The 27,215-nt window shown below is 35.7% G+C and overlaps 1 protein-coding gene across 4 annotated transcripts in view; it reads right to left on the bottom strand.

Moving 5' to 3' along the window:
• The window catches only part of Sp1 (transcription factor Sp8), a 104,638-nt gene that overhangs the window by 40,662 nt on the left and 36,761 nt on the right, over nucleotides 1-27,215 (bottom strand). Inside the window, exon 1 of one of the 4 annotated variants that reach the window (XM_089634378.1) lies at nucleotides 25,687-26,046. The exons of the other annotated variants lie outside the window; for them this stretch is intronic. Coding sequence (XP_089490504.1) covers nucleotides 25,687-25,755 — 69 coding nt within the window. The 5' untranslated portion in view covers nucleotides 25,756-26,046. Of the gene's footprint in view, nucleotides 1-25,686; nucleotides 26,047-27,215 lie in introns of those variants that run through there. 4 annotated transcript variants of the gene reach the window in all.

The raw sequence follows: 27,215 nt of genomic DNA, 5'->3' as shown, positions 1-27,215 counted from the left end.
GAATTTTTTTTGCCACTCAGATCTCGTAGAAATTGAAAGTAAGTTTTTGTATCCTAACAGTAGGTAATAACGCAAGGTATACCCACCCTTAACATCGCTTATTTTGTAGACCCCAAATTTAGTGTCCGCTTTCCTACAATTAAAAACCAAAATACTATTAATATTGCAATATCGGTTTATCGTAGCAACATTTTTTCCTCTATCTCACTTCTTGGATGAATAAAATGACCCCCACACGGCATACCCAAAAGCATACAGGCTGTTAGAGATAATGCAAGGTATACCCACCCTTAACATCACTTATTTTGTAGACCCCAAATTTAGTTATTATTTTTTTGGTAAATTAATGTTTAAGACAAGATTTTTTTATGCATAGCACAAAGGGTAACAATTATTTTACAAGCAATAATTATTCGCCTAAAATAAAGTTGGTTGTTTTCAGGTGAAAAAATGTAACAAGCAGTAATTTTTGAATGAAACACTAGTATATATTGAATTATTTCGCGGATAAGAGATAAGCCGCCATAGCTCAGTGGTCAGAGCTGTCGACCGGAAATCGAAGGGACACGGGTTCGAGTCCCGTTGGCGTCATGTATCTTTTATCAGGAGATTTTTCAATGTGGCGAATAATTATTGCTTGTAAAATAATTGTTACCCAAATTTAGTGTTCCCTTTCCTATATATACAATTAAAAGCCAAAAAACTATTAATATTGCAATATCGGTTTCTCGTAGCAACATTTTTTCCTCTATCTCACTTCTTGGATGAATAAAATGACCCCCCCCACACAGCATACCCAAAAGCATACAGGCTGTTAGAGAAATTATTTTACTCGTGGTCTCCTGTGTTGAGTTAATGTAAAAAATACCTATTTGGTTGGGATCATATCAAGAATCACAGAAGAAATCGTATGTTACAATCCATGCATATGAATGTAGCAAGTAGCAATACAGAGTTGTGTGGCAGTCCGTCCTCTCTGCTCACCCAGCTTTCAGGGTATAAAGCGGTGTGATGGATAGTTAGTTATTTTTATCGCACTATCGTTCTTCATCGTTTACGCGAGCCCTGCAGCCCGAGGCTGTGCCCCCTTGTCGTTAACGAATTAACCACCACATTAAAACACGATATAATCACTGGAGCAATTAGGCCCACCGCTGACCACGGGGCCCCCGTGGCACCCACCGGTCACCGGGCACCGCCATAAAGGTGTTTATTGCTCGCCAACTATGTTCGGTGGCAGACTGAATGATGGTCTTCCTTCCGTTTATTATCTGGATTTTGTACCTTATCTGGAAGATGATTTGCCAATAATTTGGGTAATCTTGTATTTTTCGAATCGATCTCGTTTAGGTATGCCGAAAATGGATTATAGGAACTATATCAATCGAATAACTTTCGTTAATTAATGATAAACGTAACGTACGGGCGCAAGCAAGCATTCGTCTTAATATTTTAAAGTATAACTTGCAAAACGTGTATTTTTATTAGATAATTATATTAACTCCATCGATGACTAACGTATGACCTTTCTCTGGGACTAGTATAACGCCATCAAACATAGGATAGATATTTACTCATATTTATGCTTCAGCAGCTTCGTAGAAATCTCCAATAATGTCATCCTGATGAAATCATTTTTAATTGGGTTATTAATGCACCAAACGTATTACATTGTCAAAAAAGGAAAAATCACAGAAAAATTGAAAGATTTCGATTGGTGTCAAAGTGTATGTTGATATCTTTGATTTCTTATAATTTTTTTTCGGATATTCGGCATTTTCCAAAAACATAGGGTACCTACTTAAGTAATAATTTAACAGCCGTACACATTGGTTATCTAATCTTTTACATAACCTTTTACATATAAAAAAACTACTACGTAGATACTACCAACGTGAAAGTCTGCATTCTTGACACATAAGTTCTAATTTTGAAAAAGGCAATTAAAATGATTTTCTGTCAAAATATAATATTATAGGAGTGCATTGAACCAGAGTTACGATCACAGACAGACTTATTTCGGATTTATTGAACAGTATTTTTATTATTGTCAACATTGGTAGGTTGGGTTAGGTTATGCAATGTGGTGTACGTTAGTGCGATTGATGCGATTTAGAATGATCTTTATAGAAATTGAACGATCAGCAAATTGGTATTCACCATGTCCATGTGTGTAATGTAAGATCAAGTACCGCGATTATATTCACATTACAGGCCGCTGCGATTCCTGTCAGTGATGTACGAGGGGGGCGAACGAACATGCAAACTATTGCACCGCACTGAACTGCACATGCCTGTTCCGACGAGGTACTGGAAAATTTAAGCAATAGGTATCTAAGGAATTCCGCAAGGAAAATATATGTACCTACATTGCATACCGTTGCGTGCAAGAAGCCAATTCTTTTTGTCTCCTAAGCAGGGGTGAATTATGTGGGGAGAAATGCCTACAAGACATCGTTTTGAGTTTTTTTTAGTTTCTACTTTTTTTATTATTGTACGACAGATAATTAATCCATTTAGCGTACAATCATCTCATTCTGACACTCTTAACATCTGGGATGACAAGTATACAAATAGGTAGTAAGGCGAATTCTTGTACGAATTGTTAAAGAGGAATTAAATACACTCACCGTTTCAGAAATTTTATTCAACAACAGCATTCCTCGTGTCATGCTTTGTTGTGCTAGAACATCTGTTCTGCCGTGTGGTACCTATATTGAACAAGTCATGGCGACGACTACGGATAAAGTTATTTGGTATTGGTCGATTATCTCTCTTTATATTTCGGAAAGGTCTAATAAGAAATATCTTCATCAAAGAAACTTGTTTTACACACTATTAAAAAGATATGGCTATCTACAATGATTGAATAATTATAATATTATATTAAAGAATAGTGTCCCGGAGAAGGTTTGTTATTTGAACAAATCTACTGTTTTATTCCGAGGTTGATGAAATTTTGCACACTTGGTCTTCAAAACAGGAAGAAGGTCAATGTCTATAGAAGATTTCAAAATATCATCCCACCCCTTTTGCCAGCCTTTAAAGCAGAATTTTTATTCTTCTTGATGAAAATTTGCACATTTAACTTTAAAAACAATAGTATAACAGCTTATACCTATCTGATTTTTTTTTTAATTTGCGTAAAGTCCGGGCAACGTCGGGACAATAACAGTGAGCAAGTAGATTAGTTTTCTGATAAGTGGTATACGAGTTCTATTATCGAGCAAAGACCAGATCCGAATAGTAATTACTACGCTATAATAATGGTAAATTGATAATTTGTATAGCGCCATTTTCAAGCATACTGGGGTGTACAAGTAAATATACTTGTAATGAAATAAAAACAATATTTTTTGTTTAAGACCACGAATTTTTATTAATTTTAAGACCGACCGGTTTCGCTACACTCGAGCATCGTTAGGGTACAAAATTAAACTTATTTACTTGTAATCTCGCGGTTTGTATTTATGTTTGGTTTCACAAAAATGTGCTTGAAGTAGGTTATGTAGGTAGGTACCTACAACCTACCTAACTAAAACACGCCCATCATTCGAAAACATATTTCACTCCCTAAAACGTTAATTGTTTAGGATGTTTTTTATCGTCTTAATGGTGGTCCTGTCCATTATCTGACACTCCTCACTTCTTAGTCACACATCACATTACTACCTAATTAACTCTGAAAAGACTTATTAGGACATAAAGTCTCTAAAATGACACTAAGCACAAAGTCCAGTCATTAAAGTTGCCTAAACACTAAAAACAGGTGATAAGTTACTCCCGAACACATTTTAACAAAGGCTTTGAGTAATAACAATACCAGTTACTATTCATGACGTATTTTTTTCTTGTTCGGCATGCTAAGAGGGTAAACTTTGTATTTGTTTTTCAGTTTTATTACAGAAAACCCGTGTTCCTGACTAATTTACTGCATAGATTTCACATTTACCCGCCCCTTGGGATTTACGAGGCGGTATAATATGTTACATTTTAAAAGTGTTGCGGGAATTCTTTTCTAGGTTAGGTCTGAATTAAAAATAGTGTCAAATTCCACAGATTCCAGAGATAAATTGGCTAGTAGATAGTGGAGTGTTGCTTGGATAAAAGATTATTTTTAAGGATTGATAATTATTACACTAGGTAGGTAACTAGGTATCAACCTAAGACGAAACTTGAAGTAATGTCATGCAGTGGGAGTGACTTTCTTGCTTTTGTGGGAGCAATCCTAAAAATATATAATATTTTTTCACCTAAATAAGGCTAATTTTAGTGACGTGGCGACAAACCGGCTTCACGGTAACCTAGAAATGTTATTACACATTAATACCAGTAAAAATAATTTTTACGTACCGGAACACATTGTAGTTGGCGTCGAAGGCGAATTTTTTTTCAATTCTCCCAAAAAACTCTTCATCCAGTTGATAAATGTAAGTATTAGTGTTGAATTATAAAAATATTTGCATAATATGTACCTATATCACAAAGCTTTGTTTAATTCATCGTAAGCAGTATGAAGCCTATTATTTAAAAAAATACTAATTTCTGTTGTGACTTTGGGAATTTGATGGAATTCAAGTGTCATCATTTTCGAAATGGAAAGTGTTTGTCTGGAGAGTTTTAGTAATAAACAAGTTCTGCTTTGTAATTATTATTAAGGGTGACAGCTGTTTCGCCTGAGTTTGAAACTGTTTGACGGTTGATTCTAAAAATTAAACTTGATAAGAATAAATAAGCAATAAAGTACCTACCCATAATATAATATTATTAACAGATTTTTTTTCAAACACTATTTTCAAAATTTTCTCGAGAGTATCATACTAACTCTTGATTTTTCCGTAGTCTGCGCAAGTGTTACATAATATTTCATAATCTAAATATGGTAACGACGTCTACTGCATCACAAAAGCGCGATCTTTTATGTTTTCGTTCTCTTTTCAAATTTCCCGCCTCGGTTAAATATTTTTTTATAGTCTATCAACTTTCCCGCCTTTTGTGCTGTCAATCCGTCATCGGGCGTTAATGGCGGCTTCGTGAATTCGGAGGGCTAATTAAATCTGTAACATTCCAATCCCGCCGCTACTGTGCCAGCAGGAACAAAGTGCGCTTGGATTGTATTGTCTTGGCATTGTGGCGATGGCGGGGCGTAATATTGACATGAAGACTCCTAGAACTGGTAGCGGGAGCTTCATCTTTTAAAAAATCGGTACTAAAATAAATCAATAAATAGTATTATACTACGATTATTATGAAGAGAATAAAAACATATCAGCATGATTCTTGATGACTAACCTAAACCTAACCTCACCTTTACACGTTGTTTCTTTATTTTTTTTAGCTCTACCAATCTTTCCGAATCGACGATAAAAATGTTCTAAGAATTAAAAAAATACGAGTAAATTACTTAATTACAAACCGTCATATTTCACGTAACATTTACATTATTTTATTTCGAATAAGGAATGACAATAATTTTTTCAAACATTCTGCGGGCAGATATCTACGTAGGTACCCATAATATTGAAGAAATTTGAAAAAAACGACGATTTCAATTTTTTTATAGTATCTTCACTGAACCATTAAAACGGCTACCATCTTGAAATGGAAACGGAACGTAAAAACAAATTTACAGACAGACGAAATGCAAAAGGGTCGAGAAAAACATGACTTTACTACGCTCAGCCAACTAATGTCTTTCATTGTTTTCTACCACTATAAACCGATAGAGGTGTTTGGTGGGCGTGTCTACCAAATGCAAGGTTTATTTTCTCTTACTTCAAATGAAATTATTGATTTTTTTTAAAATCCTGAAATTGATTAATGACGCGTCGACATTGGGAACACCGGCACAGCCTACGGGTCGCGTGATACGCACTCCGTCTCGTTCCAGCAGCTCTGCACAGATATGACAGAGTGCATGTCACGTGATCAGTGACGACGTGAGTAGAAAAATGTATTGTTTTTGTTTTATCTGTAGGTATATATATTCTTAACTTTACAATCATTAATCTAAATGCTTCTAACACGTGTAAGAATAGTAGTGCGTCATTTAGATATTGTATCTACTAATGAACCAAAAGATGCAAATAACGATTGTTACAAGCAATTGAAATACGTACAATGCAAACTACACAACCATTGTGTGGCTACTTATCCCATCTGACACATTACGCAATCTTCTAATTGTCTATGAAAAACCATAGATAGAGTATTTCCCTCGCCCGCTCGAGGCAATTACCCCTCCGAGTAGGTACCACCTAGCTCCTATGCCCGCCCCACAAGGCACAATAAACACAATTATTTTCTCAATTAATGCTAAGCGGCTATTATTAATTTGCCATGAAATGAAATGGTTTATTATACGCCATAGACGAAGGCGAGCCCACTCCTCCACAGATAAAATTTAGACACGTATCGTAATAGTAATAACGTGCACTTCAATTAAGACGAACGAACATTATATTAATTGACCTAAATTCTATTATAAACTGCACATCTGTGCATGAGAGTAAAGGCAATTTGAAATGAAGACAACATTTCTAAAATATGAATGGTATTTTATAATTTACTGCTGAAGTCCCCGGCGCTGCCCGGGCTGTAATCTAAGTTTTCGAAATTAGATTACGACAATGGTCTTCTTATTGTTTTGAAGGTTAAGTGTGCAAAAAATCATCAATCTCGGAATAACACTGTGGATTTGTATAAAAAACAAGACACTGTTTTTATATTGTAATATATAATAACTGAAGTTTTTCTAAATCAGATGAAGACGGTAATTTTATTTTGAACGTCAAGTGTGCAAATTTTCATCAAGATGTATAAAATTCTGCTTTCATAGGTTAGAAGAGGGGGGTGAGGGTGGTAGAAGTTTTTCTTACACTTATGATTAGGCGTGACTAACACACATAATCTTGAGTGTGTGAGTTATTTGGGTCAACTCTATTTCTGTGACCTATATAACTAACGCATCTATTTTGCGTACTAATTTTTCTACAGATTTCAGGAAACATCTGACAAATCATTGGTACGTACCCAAGAAAAGGGGCAAAAAACGCTGCACACACATCGAAATCTGAAAAGCGCCATTTTCATTATTATTGACATTGGCCCATATTACGGCAGATTAGCCGCGCCCTTCACACGTCACACATCAGGGGGGCCAACTACAAAAACTAAAAAAAAGCGCGCAAACAAACAACACAATGTGGCGGGGAAAATTCGATACTCCAAGCCGAACATAGACACCTTCGAGCGTGACCGACAACCGGAGCGGGTCGCGGTACCTACCCCAGGTTCACAGTCCGTTCCCACTCTAGTCAGTGGGTTTGAAAGCAATTTTTTTTTCCCGATATAAATATACTATTTAAATTTATTTATTTTATTTGTTCTTCATAAGACAAAATATTTATTATAGCCAGACTTATTGTCTGATGCCAATTTACCAAAAATACTTTTTATTATAAAAAACCTATATTTACCTAAAACTTGTTACCTGTGACTTATCGTGATTTGTTTTTGCGTTATTATGCCGTGGTGCGCATTTACTAAGATTTCCAGAGCAGATATTTAATATACTTATAATTCAGATGTGTAATTGTTACACGGAAGGAGGTAGCGTAACACGGCATAATACCCCAAAAATAAATCATGATATTAAGTACCTACTTATTATAGTATATTTTTACGAGTTGTTTATTTTGCACCGGACCGGTTTCATCTTCCAACGGGCATCTTCAGACTGGTACAATTTACTGTATGGTATATACCTATACAGGGTGTCCGGTAGATGGTGAATAAACTCAAATAGTATCGATATCAGAAATACGTTACTATTATTGCGTTACGTCTTAAACTTTAAATTTGTGTGTTTTTTTTGTTTTTTCCCACAAGTTCAACCCATCATTGATATTTCGAGTTTAACATCCAGGTTTGAAAATTTGTAAGAATTCTAATGACGTCAAAGCCCACCGTTCAAGATTTATTGCTGTTTCTGCAAACAGATTTTGAAAACATAAACTTTATAAAAGAACGAAGATGCCTATTTATGTTTTATTCGGAAACAAAAGGAGGTAGAAAGTTATCTATTCTTAGAAAAAATATATAATTTTCTTAAAAGTAAGAACCATTTTGATTGCGGTGTTCATTTATTAACTCTTCGATAACAGATTGGACATGAAAGCGGGCTCAATGGCGCCGACAGAGCTGAAAGAAAAAAAATCAAAAGGACCCGTCAGCTTTTGGCGGGAGATGTGACAGTTGACGGATGGCCGCTGAGAATCTATGTCAAAAATGTTGACGTTTTCAAGTAGGTACTTTTTTTCTTTTGCGTGTGCTTCGAAATTCATAATAAATTGGTTCTCTTTAAAAACGATGAAAATAAACTCACAGATCAAATAAATATGAATGGTAACAAAACATTTAAGGAAGTCGAGTTTTATTATAGGACATTTATTTTATTACTAACAGAATTACAACTAGGATGTAGGTACGGAGTTATATAAATGTATATTGTTCTTCGCTTCTTTACAATATTTTATGTCATTCTTTTAAATCATAACCTTAAAAGGTTGTTATTAATCTCGCTAAAAAAATTACTAAAACGGAATTGCATTTTGCTTTTCACTGTTTGTGCATGCTGTGTGGCAGTCGACAAACTTTCAAGGAATCAAACATGTGTACGAAGAAAAATGTTATTGCTAATTTACTAAGAATCTCTTCGAATTATTGGTAATCCATTTAAAACGGGATTGCAGGCTTTAAATAATAAATTAACAGGTTTCCTGATAAACTTTTAGTATATTATGAATATATTATCACGATGTCGGAGTATGTGTTCATGAAAATCCTAATATTTTCGCATTTCGTCATGATATATTATCTAGCCAAATGCGTGTGTGTGTGTTCCGATATGTTAGGAATTTACTAAAAGTTTAATTACATCAGATCTGGTTGTGTTACACATGGTCATTAAAACTTAATTGACACCCCTGCCATCGTTTCCATTAGTAAATTCCAGATGCCGACTAGGAACACAAGACAAAATGTAACATTCTTCTGCAATACATACACAAACAACTATCAGACACACTCACTAACCAATAGGATGCAAAATCGTTGCCTAGGTTGGGGGTACTATTGATATATTTACTGACTCTATTTATAGAACTAAGCGTAATCTATATCAGCACTTTGTTGTATCCTACAAATTACAATAGCGTTGGTAATGTCGATTTAGCGAAATGTCTTAAATATAGAACTGTTTATCAGGAAACGGCCTGCAATCCTGAGATTAATTCTAAGAGATTCTTAATAAATTTGCAATAGGTACTCTTTTTCTCCGTGTAGGAACGTTTAAAATACATGTATACAAGTTTCTACGTCAATACGCATATTATTTCTCCACCTTTTTAACACGAGCGTTTGCTCAAAGAAAAGGTGTGTTACTTTACTCTTTCTGATATTAAAAAAAACAACTTTGTAATATGTATACATTATAACTGTACCAATAAAAAAATTAAAAAAAAAAAATGTCACCCGGTTTCGGGTTTTCAGTCTCAATTTTCGCAAAACAATATGCTAATCTATTACTTATTGTGGCTCGCAAGCAATAATTTGCCGACCCCTGCTAAATAGTATATGATATCGGCATTGGTGTCGATATTGCAACGCACGCCTTCGTTTGATTCTCACCATTGCTCAACGCGTCTAATATAATATATTTAGAAGTTAAATGATTACATCGCTTTATATGTAAATTAAATCTCCTTTTATGAGTCAGTGAAAAAGCTGATTGATCGAACTTTTCAATATCGTAATTTCAATCAAGCGTGTTAGTAGTTATTAGATATGTACACTTGAATGAAAACTACGTAATATCTATAAAAAATCGATTTTATATTTTTTAGGGAAAACGAATTACGCTGATTTCGCAATATGAGACTCAAAAAGTGAGTATTTGTCCGTCTTACAACTATATTACGAAGGATACACGAGAGCCAAAGTTTGAAATTTCTCCAAGTCTCAGAAATATTAACTAACATGTCTCTGAAGTCTTATGGGCGTTTTACACGATGAATTTTTTCGACCCACCTCCACATGGATCGTCTTTTCATATGGATTCGGGAGAAAAAAAGACACGTTCTAATTCGGTACCGATTTTCGTACAGTTTAAAATGATGCCATTAGAGAAGAAATAAAATTTTGGGACTTTATTAAAAGATATAAAAATGGCAACACTTTGAACATAGGCAGAGATCACATTGGATCACATGAAAGCATCTGTCATTTGCCTTTGCCGCTCCCTCAACCCATCGTTAAAAATACCCGCGAAATTCACAATACCGAACGATAAAATAATTAAATAATCACTAATAAACAGATGTCATCATGTCATACTGTCTTATCAATATTTTAAACGTAAAACGAAATTAACATGCACATAATATAGTAACGCAAAACAATGATAGACGACAGATGTCAAATAAAGTCCGCCATTTTAAACTGTACCTACCTAAATCGGTAACGAAATAGAACGTGTCTTTTTTTCATCGCGAATCGATGTGAAAAGACGACCAGTAAGGAAACTGGACGAAAAAAAGCATACGAGAGTAGGGGACCAGAAATTTTACTAAGCACAATGCTAACTTGAGAGAAAAAGAGAAAAATCTAAATGATAATACATAATCAAAAAAGTAATGCTGAGGTGGTAAATATGTACACAATACTTATACATATATACAATACATATATATGATACAGGTTCTTATTGGTAAGTATGTTATTATTCACTATAATATTATCCAGAGCATTAGGTGGGAGATTGACAGTAATGTGATCATACAACGGTGTGCTCTTGACAGCTTCCCGCGGTGACGACACGGAGATCGGGAGGGGAAGGGGACTGGACTGAGATGAGTAATGGACCATCAATATTCCACATGAGGGACGGGTTGGGGTTGGAAACTACATGGCAAAACTAGCACATTCATCATGTGATACAGTTATAAAAAGACGAGATGCTAGCAGTTCAAAATGGAGTGCTAGTACCCTGATGTATGGCAGTGAGGCATGGAACTGGCAGAGAAAGGATGAAAGCAGACTGAATGTTGTAGAAATGAGATCCCTGAGGCATGGCTGTGGTAAAATCATGTATGTGGAAAAACTCACATAACGCAAGGCTGAGTAAGAATAACAACCTGCAAATCCTGATACAGGAGAAATATATTGGACTGTGCATTGATAAACACCTAACTTTTAAACAGTATATTCAAGATATTAAAGATAAAATCACCCCCTTAATTAGCGTATTCAGTTGGATATCATATTTGTTACCAAATAAAATTAAAAAAGGTCTATATTATAGCCTCGTACACTCACATTTAAACTACTTGATTGAAATCTGGGAAAATACATGTGAAACATATATAAATGAACTACAGGTAACACAAAACAAAGTAATCAAAAAGCTATTTCATTTCAAACCTAGAACATCAACAAAAAAATTATATATGGAAACAAAACTATTAAAATTAAGAAAATTATATGAATATAATACATGTCTCCTTATTTACAAAATAAATAATAAATTCATACATACAAATACAGAACTCATTAAAAAGTCCCAAGTACACACACACTTTACACGGCAACACGATAGAATACATTTAAACACCATACATACTAATTATGGCAAGCAATCCATTGGTTACGAGGGGAGCAACATATATAATTGCCTGCCAGACGAAATTAAAAATGAAAAAATATAGGTAGGTAAATTTTTAAAAAAAATGTTCATTTTTATGCTCCATCAACAAAACAATGAAAGAGAAGAATATCGGCGTGTAATATATTTATATGTATTATATATGTTATTTCTAGTTAAATAAATGAAAAATTTAATTTTCTTTTATCTAGAATAAAAAGTATTAAAAAAAAAAACAAAGAAATGTGGAAGAAGTCGGGAACGTCCGAAGAAGAGATGGGCAAGATCAGGTGAATCCAATACTTCCGAGTCGGGCAATGTCAAGGCAAAGATTCACATGAGAAGATGTATGAATCCCCTCTGCCATAGACATATGAATATTAGTAGACCTGCCCTAAGTGATTAAAAGCGTATTATCCCCACTCCCCATACCGGTTCCATTGGAGCCGGCTGTGCTCGCGTATGGCCTCAAGTGAAATTTGAAAACGTGACGTCATCATTCTTGTGCGAACTATGGTCGAGGCATCATCGGTTCATTTTACGAAATAACACGGCAAAATGTTGACTTGTACTATGAAAACTTGTAAAAATAGATGTGAAAAAGAGAATTAACCCAATAATGGTGCTGCCACACGCAAAGCTCACATCAACAGATAATATAAAGCACAATAGCGCTCGCCATACAATCCCATACAGACCCGACACACGTAAAAAGATAACGCGCTATAGGTGTGGTTCTGAACTTCGCTAACCGAATTTATTTTACGTAACCGCTCCCGACGCGATATTTGAAAAGTTATGCGTCCCCCTCTCCGCCGTAAAAAGGAGAGGGGGTCATTTCAATTGCGGAGCTACCGACTAAGTTCCGTGTTCCCTTTGACAGCCATGACATAAGCAGCCTAATAATGCATTTCTTATTTATTATGTTAGCTCATATCGTCATGTGTGCTAGTAAATTTAGAAACATAAAAAAAACTTTATTTGGCAAACATACTTAACATATATTTAAAATATAAATATAATCAATATTTGAATTTGAAGTACCTAAACAAATTTTCGCCCTTTCAAAATTAATCATATTTTTAACTCAGTATGTTTATATGGTAATATCATTCGGTTTTTTGATAAAGTTGGACGGCCTGATACCTACATAGAGAAGCTTCTAGTTTGTTCGTTTGTTGATTGTTTTCAATTGTTTTCCTGGGTAATCTGGTTTGCTCTCGTCAGCTCTCGTGCTCTCTTCTCGTTCCCTGCCCTGGTGTTGGTCCTTACCGCCTTTGCCTTCGACATTTTTGGAAATCGACGTGAGCTTATTTTACAATAATTTATTATATGTCGCTTTCGTCGATCGGCGTGCGAACTGCGAATTTCCTGATTCGACGGAGAGGTTATGTCAGGTTATGTGAAAATGCGCTATTTACGCGCAGATTGTTTAAAATCTAAAAAGTTTATAAATAGCATTTATAATTATATAGTTGGCGGCATCATCATCTGAGGATGAGCTGTCCAACAGATCCAGCAATAGGCGACAAGTATCATCCATTTCGAAAACGTGCTCAAGCTGTCAGTAAGTAAAGTTGTCACTTTGACATATGAAATTATGTTCCTCGGCCGCTCTCGAATTCAACTGACCCCTCTCCTACCATAGGAAGAAATATTTGATAGCGTCGTGTGTCGGTAGAAAAGATGATGCGCTGTACATTAACTTTTGATGTGAGCTTTGCGTGTGGCAGCACCTTAATTGTCGTATTACATTCCATATACAGGGTGTCCGGAAACTCGTAGTACAAGCGGGAAACTGGTGAATCTACATCACATTTGGAGTCGATTTTGTAGTATATTTTTTTTTTATTTGAGCTTTCGTTATCGAGTAAATCGAGTTTAAAATTTTTTTTTTTTTTCTTTTTTTAATCAATTTTTTATAAATTATTACTGAAGATCAAAGTACCCAACTAATTAAAACTATTTGAAAGTAAAACAAATGAAGAAACTCGGATTTGAAGCATTATTTTGAAATCACCCTTCATTTAACCTGGTGTAATCATAAAATATTTCTGCTCTGCAGGGTTAAAACATCTGTTATTCAACCCTAAACACCAGAAAAATCTTTAACCCTAAAATAGCCGAAAAATATTTTTTTTTGTTTTTTTTTTTTTTTTGAAAATGCTCAAATCAAAAAACTTTATGTTTTTTTGGGTTCCCCATGTGGTGTAGATTCTCCAGTTTCCCGCTTGTACTACGAGTTTCCGGACACCGTGTATAAGCATTATTTTACTTTATTTCAAGCATATTCACATCGTATAATATGAATCAGTTGTTACTATCACATCGAGAAACGTCTGGACGCGAAACACAAAGCTGGTTGGTTGCTGGGAAGTAAATTATGAACATTTATAAAAGTGTCTTAACTAAATACTTAAACGAAATATTCGACTCTGAAAATAGAACCGAATTTTTTTGCCGAATTTGGACTTCGCAAATTTGTTCATAACGTGGCGAGTAATTTGCGCTCCCATGTAAAAATGTCTATTCATTCAAAAGCAGATTTTACTTTTAAGAAGTAAATGGTGATATTATAATGCGAGATGCCTATTTACTGTCAGATTGATTTATTGACGAATCACAGTCAACTTCACTCCCTTCGTTCTTCAAGAGTTGATTTTACCCCTCGCCATTATCTTCTCGTCTATTAATTCCTATGTCTGTGCCCTCTGCCTACCCCTACGGGGAAACGGCGTGATGGTTAGATAGGTAGTTAGCTAGTAGATAATACCAACGAATTGTATGATCTCCAAACACCAAAAAAATACCATTTAATTGTGCACAATCGGACATCCTCCGAATAATAATCATAAATTGATTAATTGATTCCGAATCGTATCGACAAATGGCGTATCATCCTATTGATGCGCGTTGGGAAACCAGCGCCCCCGCAGCATTAGTGGCCGGGCGCCCCGGGGCGCTGGGTTACAGGGACGGGGGGCGTTGGGCCGGAGGGCGGAGGCCTAGCGGGGGGCCGCGCGCGCGGGCCCCACACCTAGGGACGCTGACTTGTGTAGGGCGCCGTGTGGAACACAGTGAGAGGCTCGATATGAAAATGAATTTCTATTTCAAATAAAAATTAATACCATAAATAAAGATTAAGTAGGTAGGTACCTACATAATGTAAGGTAAAATCAAATCGTATTTTAGATATTGTTAACTAGAATGAGGCAAGAAGTGATGAGTGCCAAGACCGATTTGTTTGGCGGTCCGTCCTCTCTACCTACCCGTGCGGGGAAACGGCGTGATGGTTAGTTAGTTAGTTCTGAAGCAACTATTTTTAATATTTTAAATAATTTACATCACGATTTACTGAGTTTTGAGATTTTACGATGGCGTAATTTTTCAAGTTTACGCTCGGTGAACATTCAAAAGTCCTGATATTCTCTAAAATTGATAATGTTGGTTTTAAATATCCCAAAGCCTACACGGAGAAAATTGATCTTGTTAAAAAAGTTACAGCATGCCAACTTCCTGAAAAAATATTAGTCATTCAGAATGTATTGAGAACACGTGTTCTTTTCCTAATAGATATCATGACAGAATGCTGCAATATAAGTATATCATCAGCATTTGTACGAACACATGTTCCGCCGTCCTCATAAAATATTTGCTTTTGACTGATTCTTTGTTATTAACTCTTTCAATTCATTCGTTATAGGCCTGCAGTCCCATTTTTAACAGAAAAACGAATCATTTGACCAGATTTTTAATAAATTAATAGTATTTCCTATCAGTAAGATTTCTTCGCACACAATATTAAAAGATCTGTACTACTGTTGTTTAACCTGTAATATAGTATTATTTCGTTCCCACAAGAATAAAATAAATAAATCAATTACAGATATCACAATGCACACCTTTTGATCAGAGGAAGAACACAAAGCAAGGAAACAATCGATTCGAACTCTGGGTGTGATTGTGTCTCGGGCCTAGGAGTGTGGAGTGTGGCAATAATGTGATTGAATCTGACATCCCGCGGTTCCGGGCCGGGGTCCCGCCGCGCCCCTGTTAGATCCGATGTGATACACTTAACTAGATGTGACCACAGGTGAGTGATATTCTTAAATAGGTGGCTATATCATGGTAGGATTAAAGAGATGCGAGGATGTGTTGATTAAAAGGGTTAAGGCGAAGCACTACGAAGTATTGCAAAATCGTATGTTTTCCCCCCCTGTTCGGTTATGGTTTAATTATATAATGTGACAAATTAAGTTATTTATAAAATGATCATAAAACATTTAAATATTTGGGTCTGAACTTTAATGCTATAATTTTTTCTCGCATAGAAGTCAAAATAGGCGGCAGGTGTTAAGCGGGAATTTAAACCTTATCGCTTAATCTACACCACATTTGGAGTCGATTGTGTAGTATTTTTTTAAATTTTGTAATAAGAAATTGTCAATATCACCTTAGTTAGAAATTAGAACTTGGAGACCACCATTGAGAATAGAAATTACTTAATAGGCATTACTGCAGCTATGATTTTATTTTCCTTCTTCTTTTGGCATTACAATACTCCCTAGGTCTGGGATGTATTAGACCCACTGGCTCCGAGCAGTTGCGATTGTCATTGTTGTTACTTACATTATGTCATCGTTTTTCCTCACCCTCTATAGATCAACAATTTTACAGTGACTAGGCATTTTGCAGCTATAAGGACGGCATAATTTAAATTCATTGAAAACGCGGCGACAGCAACTTGTGAAAGTCATTTCTCGTAACTCGTAACAGATTTGTACCTGGCCTTGTCTATGAATAAAGTTTGTCCATGGTCCATAGTGATGCAGGCCTTATTCGGCTTTATTTGGGAGATGTAATCTATACAGATATTGATACTATTAATAATAATCGAATTAATAATCATCAGATCTCTTCATAAAACAGACTCCGTGGTTTGAGTGCGTATGATCTTCGGCTACGATCCGGAGGTCGCGGGTTCAAATCCCAAGATGCGTTAGTAAATTTCATATGATTAACTTGTGTTATTTGACAATTTATTAATTTAAAATCACATTTAGTTTATTTGTGGCAGGTTCCAGAGTGGTAGATACTTTCAGTATCGCCCTGATGAAAACCACCATTCAGAATCGAAACGTTGCTTGCAATGGCTTTAGACGTGTTTGGTGACCAGATCAGAAAAGCCAGGTACTTCACCACCTTCCTGCTCACAATCCAAGAGTTGGGACTTTTGTGCGGTACTGTTATAAAACAAAAATAAATTTAAAAGTAGAATGTTAAGTAGTGTCAGTATTGCGATGGTGAAATACCAACAGTCAGAAACCAATCGTTGCTTGAAAAAGCTCTCTTTTGATATCTCCTTATATATAGACTTAGTACTTATATTTATTTCATTTATCATCTTAAAAGCTGTTCGCAAAAGCACTGAGCAAGTAAAGCATGCAAAAAACATCCCCGCTTACATCCTCTTCATTCCGGACGATAAAGCTCAATTTACATATCCTATCTCATAGGAACTGGTACCTAAGTAGCTACTTTAGATCTGGGCACGCGTGCCTGTATAATCCATCCTTTATATCCGTCGACGTTCTTCCGGCAGAGAATCTCTTTTTCCCTTTTTCCGCAAAAAGCATCCCATTTTTTCCTAAATAATAATATACAGCCGGGCATTCTGTATTTCGGCGGCGATAAAAAGAAGCGAAACAGTTTTTCTTCGCTAGCAGGAGAAGGATGCGGAGTGGGTGGGGGGGGGGGGAGGTGGTCCCCTCTCCACGCACCATTTGGCGGCTCATATATCTTCCTAACTGCTTCCTTCGCCCGACACTCCCCATCACACCCCCTACCCCTGCAATCACACATCACATCGGGACAAACAATTCCTACATTATTTATTATTTTACAACAATCTCATTTTTAAATGCATATTGATTATTTTTTTACATTAGCTCCACACTGGAGGCCCTGAGGAACATATTTTCCCTCAGAGTCATTTTTGGAGATGCTGTGTGGGGGTGAGAGGAAGGAGCGGAAAATCAGGAAAGAAAAAGGGTAAGAGGTTCGGGTAGGAACTTGGGGGTCAGTGTATCCAGGAATCTGGGGATCAAGGAGTGAACAGTATAAATCCATGCCTTCTACTGCGGTGCAAAGCGATGGATTGAGAGAGAGTCCGGCTGGAGAGGTCAAAAGGTCTCACTAAACCAGACTCTTCAAATCCGCCCCGCCACACAGTAGGTGGGCAGACGCATCTACCGCCAATACCTAGACAATGCTCACCCCATGAAACCGGGCACCCCTGCTAAGTCACCAAACACGGCGAACTGCTTGAATTTACCCATCGCAGAAATGTCGGTTATCCAATTATAGCCATGCTTAAGGCCTGCAATCCCATTTTTAACAGGAATTATCAAAAATTTTAACAGATTTTTAATAACTCAGCAATAGTCATTTTTCTCGGTGTATATAATATATTTGTACAGCGCCCTTGGTGTGATTTTTCACACAAATTACGCTTTTGTAATAAAAATAAGATTATCTTTTATAGAACTAACAGTGGCCACCATATTATGTCCTAAGAAGATACTACACACAATAATAACTGATACTCAAATAAGCACATGTAATACCTACATATGCATCGATAATAAGTGGTGGTTCCTCGCCAAGGCAATACTGAAATGATTCTCCGCTCCGTGGTAAAAATTCTAGTAAAGGTTTATTTACTGGTACTCATAATGACTGCCTTACTAGCTTAATGGTATACGCATTTTACTTTGGTACATGGGGTCCTAAATGGGTGTTATAATGTTGATAGTTAAACTTAATGAACCTTACTTTAATGGTTTTAAAACTGTCTAAAGAAGCATTCCAGATAATAAATAAATAGATTCCTGCAACTATTTTCAACAGTGTGATTAATGCGGTCATGTCGGTAAAACAAAAAAGCTAACGATTGTAGAGATGATTATGTCAAATGAGCTTTTGGTTGTAACGCCGGACCAATTTCAAAACCGCTGGTGTTGAAAACGTTGAGACTTGAAACAAACAGAACAAATAGATGATTCTCCAGAGGTATTAGGTAATTGGGTGTGAAGCTGTGAGTGAATAAATAAACGAATAATCAAATACGTGTCTTATTAGATGTCAACTCTATAGCTTTATTGCTGAGAGTTTGTCTACTGAGAGACGGGAGCTTCAGAGCTTTGCAGAAGAAATGAGCTTTTTCGTGCGCGCTTTGGTCACGATTCGTTCAGTGGTTATTTATGGCCGACACGTCTATTGCAGGCGTCTGCGTCGCAGATCTATCACTTCGTCTTCTTCTTGTTTACTACGCTAATGTGATTAATATATTATTGCATAAAAACGGTTATTTTGACAGTTATTAATTTAAAACGGCGATAATTAATTTCAATCTTTAATTTTTCAAAATTGAAGTGTTGATAAATATTTGTAGATTCAATACTCGAGTGTGTAGATTTAAGTTATTGATATTTATTTCTTCGATAGTTTTAAAATTTTAAATTATGTTTAAAATCGTTAATTTTTATAATCCTGACAAAGAAGTTATTAGCTTTGAAACATGTAGATTAATATTAATTAAAATTTGTGTAAATAAAGTATTTCATTTTCATATAATATTGAAATTTAGTTAATGTAGTTTTAAGATCTCTTCATAGGTGGCAGTAGTAACTCCACGTGACACAACATGTCGGCCATACCCGAATGGTTACGAGCAGAGCCGATGCTTGCCGATACAAAGTTAATGAAATAAATGAAGAACAAATAAAAACCTGTTATGCAGGAATGTTAAATTAGCACAGCTTTATACTTCAATTGTGGCGTATAAAAAAAAACATCAGCTAATATAGCATAAGAGTTACCAATGGTGCATATCTATTTATAACAGAATTTTACCCTGAAACCGTCGTATAATTATTTAAATAAAAAATAATCCAAAAAGCTATACATTTAAACAGCACAGGACTGTTTTTTAAGTAATATTTTGTAATCTCATATTATTTAATCACTATACATTACTGTCGCTTAACCTCAGCATTAAAACTATTTCCTAATGAACAATATTCATTAAAGCCAGCTTTGAGCACAAAGCTGAAATGCCACGAGGAATTCTTACTCTGACAAATTTAACGACCCATGTTTATTTATATTCCGCGGTAAAGATTTATCTAAATAAGTGCTCGTCTTATTATCTGTCACCACTCTCATCTTCACATTAAACTTTCAGCAGCTATAGTAAAACGGATGCTGGAGATACATATCAAACATACTAATTTCGGTTGTCGGTGCATCGGTGAATGCGTGATTTGAAATGCGTAATGCATAAAAGTATTCAAGTTCAACTTTTAATTGGAACAGATAAATAAGATATCATAATCAGGCAAGCGACAAAGAAGGTGCAAACATTATTAGTATTAGAACTTCTTTTGTTTAAATTTTTGACATATATCGCTATTTTCACAATTTTATTAACAGTGTTAATTCGAATGGGAAATTTCTGAGGTCTCTCTAATTATAAATTCTTTCACGGGTTCGCGCTAGTATTACATTCAATTTTAAATCTGATAAGGTCACTTAATTTCTGAAAATTATGCATTAAAGGAAACATATTTTCATTTCAAAATCTACAACGATTATCTTCCTAACTATAACGCATTTTCTCCGGAGCAGCATGTTCTCGTAAGCAAAGAGGATGGAATGCCACACAAATCTGTATTGGCTTCATTAATGTTCATACATCGTCTTGTAAATAGGTACTTTTCTGGTAGTCCGACTCTTGACATGACTGAACTGAAGAACCTATTTGAATCACTTGATCTCGCCACGTCTTCCTGAGACATCCCCGACGTATTTTATCATTTACTTGCGCATAATTTTTTGATCTTCTGACATTAAATTTAAAGCGATAAATAGTGATATTAACATATCCTTACCTTTTTTTACATTACACAGGAGGTCCCGATGACAAAAATTCCCTCAGGGCCTATTTCATCTTTGGGGATGCTGTTTACTCACCTACTGCGTGAGCAAACACAACCGCCGCCAAGACCTAGACAAACCTCACCCCATAAATCCCGACACCCCTGCTAAGTCACCAAACGTAGCAAACTACCGAAGGTGACCATTTGGCAGGAGGGGTTGGTTATCCAAAAACCCGCTTCCCAAATTGAAAATCTAACATGCCCATTAGGTACAATAAAAAAGGTATAAATGTTTTTGCTTTCACTTAATTGATTTTACAAAGATGTCGTATGATTATTAAATAAATAAACTTATTTATAATTTATTATGGGCCTCCAATAAGAAGACAAATGTACCAGGAGTCAAGAAGTGTTAAGGAGTAACACGTGACCCGTTCTAGGTTCTCGAATTCCTGTGGCGGTACGTTAATTTCCTGAACGGAGCAAATTCTGAATTCCTGGAAGTATTTATTAGTCTCCCAACCGTGAACTTTTTTTGTTTCGAGTTTCAAGTTTCGAAAGTCTCCACTGAAACTTAACCTTTGGAGAGAGAATATTTCAGCCATACGGTTGTAATTTATTAAGACACATTACAATCGTTTTAAAATCGGAAGAAATATATAATATGTTCTTTATCTTTGAACGAGGAGCAAGGTGTAACGTTTGAATGCAATATTTATATATTCTCTAGAATGGTTGGAGAAATATAAGCGTAAGGATTTGAATAGGTACCTACATATGGCATAATCAAAATAATTATTTAGGTAGGTACTAAATTGAAACAATGTATGAATACAGATGAAGTAAAAGGTATGAGCCAAGCAAGAGTTCTAATGGTTAGTAGTAGTTTTTAAGTAATTAAGTTTATTTTAACGTTGAATAACATGAGCATTATGATATCATCTGCTAAATAATGAAACATAAGTAAACATTTAAAAACACGGCCGAGTGACGAATGGCTAAGTACCTACTCGTAGGTAAAAGCGACAAAAGTTCGCGCCAGCCTTTTGCCGACGGAGAAACTATTTTTCATACAATACAGGCACCGATAGCCAAATTGTTGATAGCTGGGATAAATAATTAACCTAACGCTTTTCCACCGTACACAAATAAATGTAGACCATTCTATTTACATTTAACAAAATCTAGTTAACAACAAATCCTATGAATAGAGTCTTTCAAATCGATGTCCATTACATTACGAATATTGTTGAAAACGTCCATTATTTTCACAAAAGGGAAACACACATTTCATAAGCCTTCTGTTATTGAAGGGTGTCCCTATAGCCAGCTTACAGGGATAATCCTTCGCGAAGTGTCAACAAGTTTTATGTCACAAACAAGGGCTCAGCCCCGACCCTACGGGCCTTGTAGCACATTCATTACAGTGTAGTGGATTCTACGGAGTACCCCAGGGATCAATGAATGGTCCTGTCATGTGATGGATTAGTACAAGATGCTGTGTTGAGATGCGAGAGATTAGTGCTATTAGTAATGACGAGGCAGGTAGTTCATTTAAAATATTCGTGTTGTGATTGAATTGAACATGTCACTTGACATGATAGATCGAATGAGAGATAAATAGATATACGTTGTACCGTGTTCATTCAATAAATATAAGAATGGCTCATTCATTGATTCTTGAATCGTTTAGGTACACATTTACACAAGTTTATTCTTAGTACCTAAATATAATCATTCGTGTTGTATGGTAGGTATGTAGCAATTTATTTCAAGCCTACCTAGAGCTAGAGTTGCAACATAAATATGATTTTAAAAATATGTAAACATTGAGATGATTTTAGATTTCAAGGATTTAAAAAAAAATACTTCTAATTAGGTACCTAATATATTTTACTGAATGCTTTATCGATAGTAGTAGGTACCTACAACTTGTACACAAAGGTGAAACAAAAGGCTTTTTTCAACTTTTAATCCATCCTTTTCCGCTGTTCTAAATAAACAAATATCGAGTTACTGCTCTTTTGCAAACACACAAAATAAACTATTGTACAACTTATAGGTTTTGACACCTCCAAGCCTCTACTTGAGATGTTTTGTTGGCAACAACGGCCCCGGTGATATCATTCAACCAACAAAGATCGGACATCCAAAACGGTGACATGTTTTTCGTTCATCTCTTTGCAACTCCATTGTGCGGATTTTGATAAGCTTACATATCCGTTTTCGAGTTGGTACGTCAACAGTTCTTTGTTCGCATTGTGTTGTAAACGGAAATGGACAACTTGCGAAGAGAGAGAGAGAAATACTCAACTTATATGGCGTGTGAAGAACTCTTGAGGCAGATTGAAGAATGCAAATCTTGTAGAAAAAGCGCAATTTGAGATCTTAATCGGGATAAACGTCAAATTTATTGTATGCACGAATGAAGTTGTATGAATGGAGTAACAATTTTTCCAAGAATTTTTAGATCTTCTTGTCTAATTGAATCTAATATTTCCAAGATTTAAATTTTAAATTTGTAAGTTATGCATAGGGTTTATCAATAGCGGGTATTCTGACTACCTACTGCAAATATAAATTTGAAAAATCTAATTGCTTTTCATTGGTAGAAAAACTTTTATTTATCACCTACAAATTTACACATAGAAAAAACAATTATAAAAAACTTTGAAATGGTTTTTTGCATATTTTTACTTGCAAAGGGTTTTGTTGACACTGAACACAATGGTTAAATTATTGAAGTCAATATTAGCGATTTTTAAATGAAAATTTAGAACAGAAAAATCAGTAAAAGATACGATAGAAATTTAATAATTAAATATTATAGTTTTTCTCTCTTTTGTTAAACCCCTTTGATGAGATTTCCAATTTAAAAATATACTCGGGTTTATCAAAGTCATTTAATAAGAGGCATAATTTGAACAAATTGATTTGCACCAAAAACTGTAAATTCTAAAAGCGGTGGTAATCCCTCTTCAAAACGTCATGTCAACCCCGTGTACGGCCATTGTGAACAAACTGCCAAATACCCCGCTATTATTATCAACGTCGCTCTGTCGACACAAAGAATTAACTGTTCCAACGTGGAAATATTGTCGCCAAACACGTGTCGCTCAAATTTGTCGCCAATTTTAAATCGGCTAATAAATCACGGACGGAAATATTCAGATTTTCTGTCGGAGGGTGCAAACATTTCTGGTCTCGTTTAGAAATACCTACCTACACAAATCTATGACGAAAAATGTTCTAAATATTCTTTTTTCGAATCATGTTTTAACTCGAAGAACGAAAAAAACCTTTAATAAACAAAATTATGGGTCGGTAGGAACTACCACTACCAAGCCAAAGATCAGGCTAAACCCTTATTACCTTTTAGGTTGGCCACTCTCACCATGGCTTGCCTTTGTCTTTCACTAAATATATTCTGCCCTACAAGGAGCACGGGACCGCTCTTTTGTGGTGGATGGCTTTAATTCGCCCTTCTGTTAGGTGCCTACCCTTAATCTAGCTCCAAGGGAGTGCATTATGCGCTGCTCACTTTGTGGACCTCTCGGGGATTTATTGCAAGGGATGGGGTGCGGATTAGGACATGTTTAGAGAGCCTAATGGCGGGGAGAGGGAATCCAAATGAGAATCATGACGTTAAAAGCTGGATTTACCTACCTATAGTTTGCTGATCTATCTAGTTAGGTAAGTTGGAATGTAGGTAGGTAGGTAGGCACATCTTAGAACTAAACATATTAATGAAACATGGATACCCGATATCTTTTTGTTAATGCTGTTTTAATGAATAAAATTTCACAATTTACTACCGACGGAAACAAAAATTTGATCAAATACCTATCATAGGTGATTATTACAAGTAAGTTCACACTTAGGGCTTTTGCGAAAGTTAGATAGGAAGGTTTTGTTAATTGTTGAAAACACAAAAGCATTCAGGATATGGGTAGTTACTTTTAAAAAAATGTTAGGAGAACACTTTGACCCATCAAGCGGCAAGTCTCTATAAATTCATTATTCACACACTGTAAAACCGCTTCCTTTGTGCCCATCAAATGCGACACAAAATTACACTTCGAACAACACAAAAGCCATCATCACATCATCCAATCTTTGGGTGCTGAAAATGGACTTGTTGACAGGATCTCGGAAACATCCTCCATAAATAGAAGATCAGCGATAAAGATAAAGGAAGAGAAGACCAAAGGCGCAACCCAGAAAAGAGCAAAGCCAACACAAGCGGCACAGCAAGGCTTTTGTAAAGGTTCTGTACTTGGCCCTATTGGGCCGATACAAAGGGCCTTTGTTGGTTTTGGGTGTTTAGCGGTGCCCTTTGTACGACACTCCACAGGGTGTCCGGATCCTTGGAGCTAGACGGTCCGGGGATGCTCACAACCCTCAGCCGAGAGAGTACTTTTAAGTTTAGCATTATCCTGTTACCAAATCCGTCGCGAATTTATTGGAGAGCGGAACTAAAACGTCCTTAGCGATTTGAATGGAAAGAGCAGCAGAATACATTTTGAAGCACTCGGTAAATTTTGTTTCTTTTGCACATTTATCTTTTAAGAGTCACATTTTTTTCGTATATATTTTCCTAACCGTCGCACTTTTAATAGGCATACATTATGGAAATTACGCTTCATTTCAACTTAATTAATACTAGGAACAACAAAGTACGTCGGCTAGATGGTAAATGATGATGCATTATAATTCAATTAAAATTTTGCTTATAAAACGATCCGTTTGCCGCCATTTTGGACTTTTTTATATTTCGTTTCAATCTAAATATCTACCCATAAATTACTTAATTTTTGTTCATGTAAATAGTTATTTATTGGAATAATCGTTGAAACAAAGTTAATTCCATAATCTGTGATAGGGAATTAGTTAAGTTAGCCTTTTCAGCATTCATTAATGTAACATGTTTTGAAGCTTTAAAACTCATCTACATAGGTTAAGTCAAAATTTAGAAGACACCTAATAGGTTTCGTGTCCGTTGTACAGGTATGTAGTTTGTGTATTATCTAATAGGTAGGTACTTACAATTGATTTAATATTGGTCATGGCCGGCACTTGAGAATACAATCCCGCCGGACTCATGTCGGTAATCATGATGGCAGCTTCACACTATTGGGATGACATCCGGTCTGAAGTTCACACCGGAACACCGAAAAGCTTTTTATTTCCCAATGAAATAAGATCACTTCTAAACAATGTGGTAAAGCCAAAAAGTCATTTTGCGAGCTTTTATCATAAGTCCAATAAGAATTTTTTTTATCACTGATCACTAATATTTTTTTTAATAAATGTGTGTGATTGATTCGTTGAACAAAAAGTTTAAATAAAACGATTGTCTACATTGTCCGTATTGTGACAGCTGATGTTGTCGCGATAACAAACGTTCCGCACGCCTCCTCGGATAGTACTGATTGATAGCGCCGTCACTGGTCGTGGGTGCGGGTCGGCAGGGGTGTCGCGCGGGGAGCCGCGGTCCGGGGGCGGGCCCGGCCAATGGCGGGCCGCCCCGCCCCTGCCGGCCGGGAGGGGCGCTCAAACCGGTTCGCGGCAATCGACCGGGAGGGGGGCGGATTAGGTCATACTTCCCGACAAGAGATGGATGAGCTTTGAATGGGTTGTTGGTTGATTCGAAGACGGTTTAAATAAAAATATACTGACAGTAAATATATTTGCGTACTTAGCGCAAACGACACGTAGGTATGTACGAGTATTTATCATCGTGAATTTGTAGAATTTTCGTATTGAAATCAAATAAGAATTTTATCTAAAAAGTTTAGGTAATTGCGAAATGTTTCGATTGAAAACAAACACGTTATTTTTTTTTTTGGAATTACCTTTTTTAATACATGTTGAAGGTTTTTTTTTATAAATATGATGTGCCATTGAAGAAGAAGATTATATCTACTAATAAATCTAAAATAAAAATGAAACAGAACAAGAAAAATAAAAAGGTAACGATCTCAACTGGGAATCGAACCCAGGATCTTTAAAAACAACGGAAGGAAAGCCTCTAAACGCTCGGACATTGAGACCTAATTGTTGACATTAAATTAGGTCCCAATGTCTAAGTGGTTAAAGGCGTTGTCCCGTTAATAACTCTGTCTTAATCGAATCCAGGATCTCTATCCTGTGCTTGATTCCCAGTTGGGACCGTTACCTTTTTTTATTTTTCTATGTCTTGTTCTGTTTCACGTTCCGTTTAGATCATACCTATTATCTTCTTCTTTAATAATTATTTAATCTTAAACAAAATCCTATCTTGATAAATGCACAGCAAGGGGAAATAAAATGGTAAATGGAAATTAATGTCGCCATTTCCAAAAACGTGAAATAGGTATACCTAGGTATATATTTTTTAAACAATATTTAGGCAACAGTGAAAAAGTAACAGCTTCAATTTTATAAACTAACGTAAGTAACTAAGGGCCAATTCATAAAATTTCAAAGTTGATATTGAGGTTCTGTTAAAGTTCTCTTTCAGTTCTGTAATTAATTGTATTGTAAAAATCTGGTCCATAATGTAATAATAACTTGAATATATATTTTTTTATTTT

The sequence above is a fragment of the Hesperophylax consimilis genome, chromosome 8 (assembly GCF_061612785.1).
Source record: "Hesperophylax consimilis isolate HC1 chromosome 8, BYU_Hcon_1.0, whole genome shotgun sequence".
Lineage (NCBI taxonomy): Eukaryota > Metazoa > Arthropoda > Insecta > Trichoptera > Limnephilidae > Hesperophylax > Hesperophylax consimilis.
The sequence above is the reverse complement of the archived record's forward strand: the minus strand, read 5'-3'. Positions and strand labels throughout refer to the sequence as shown.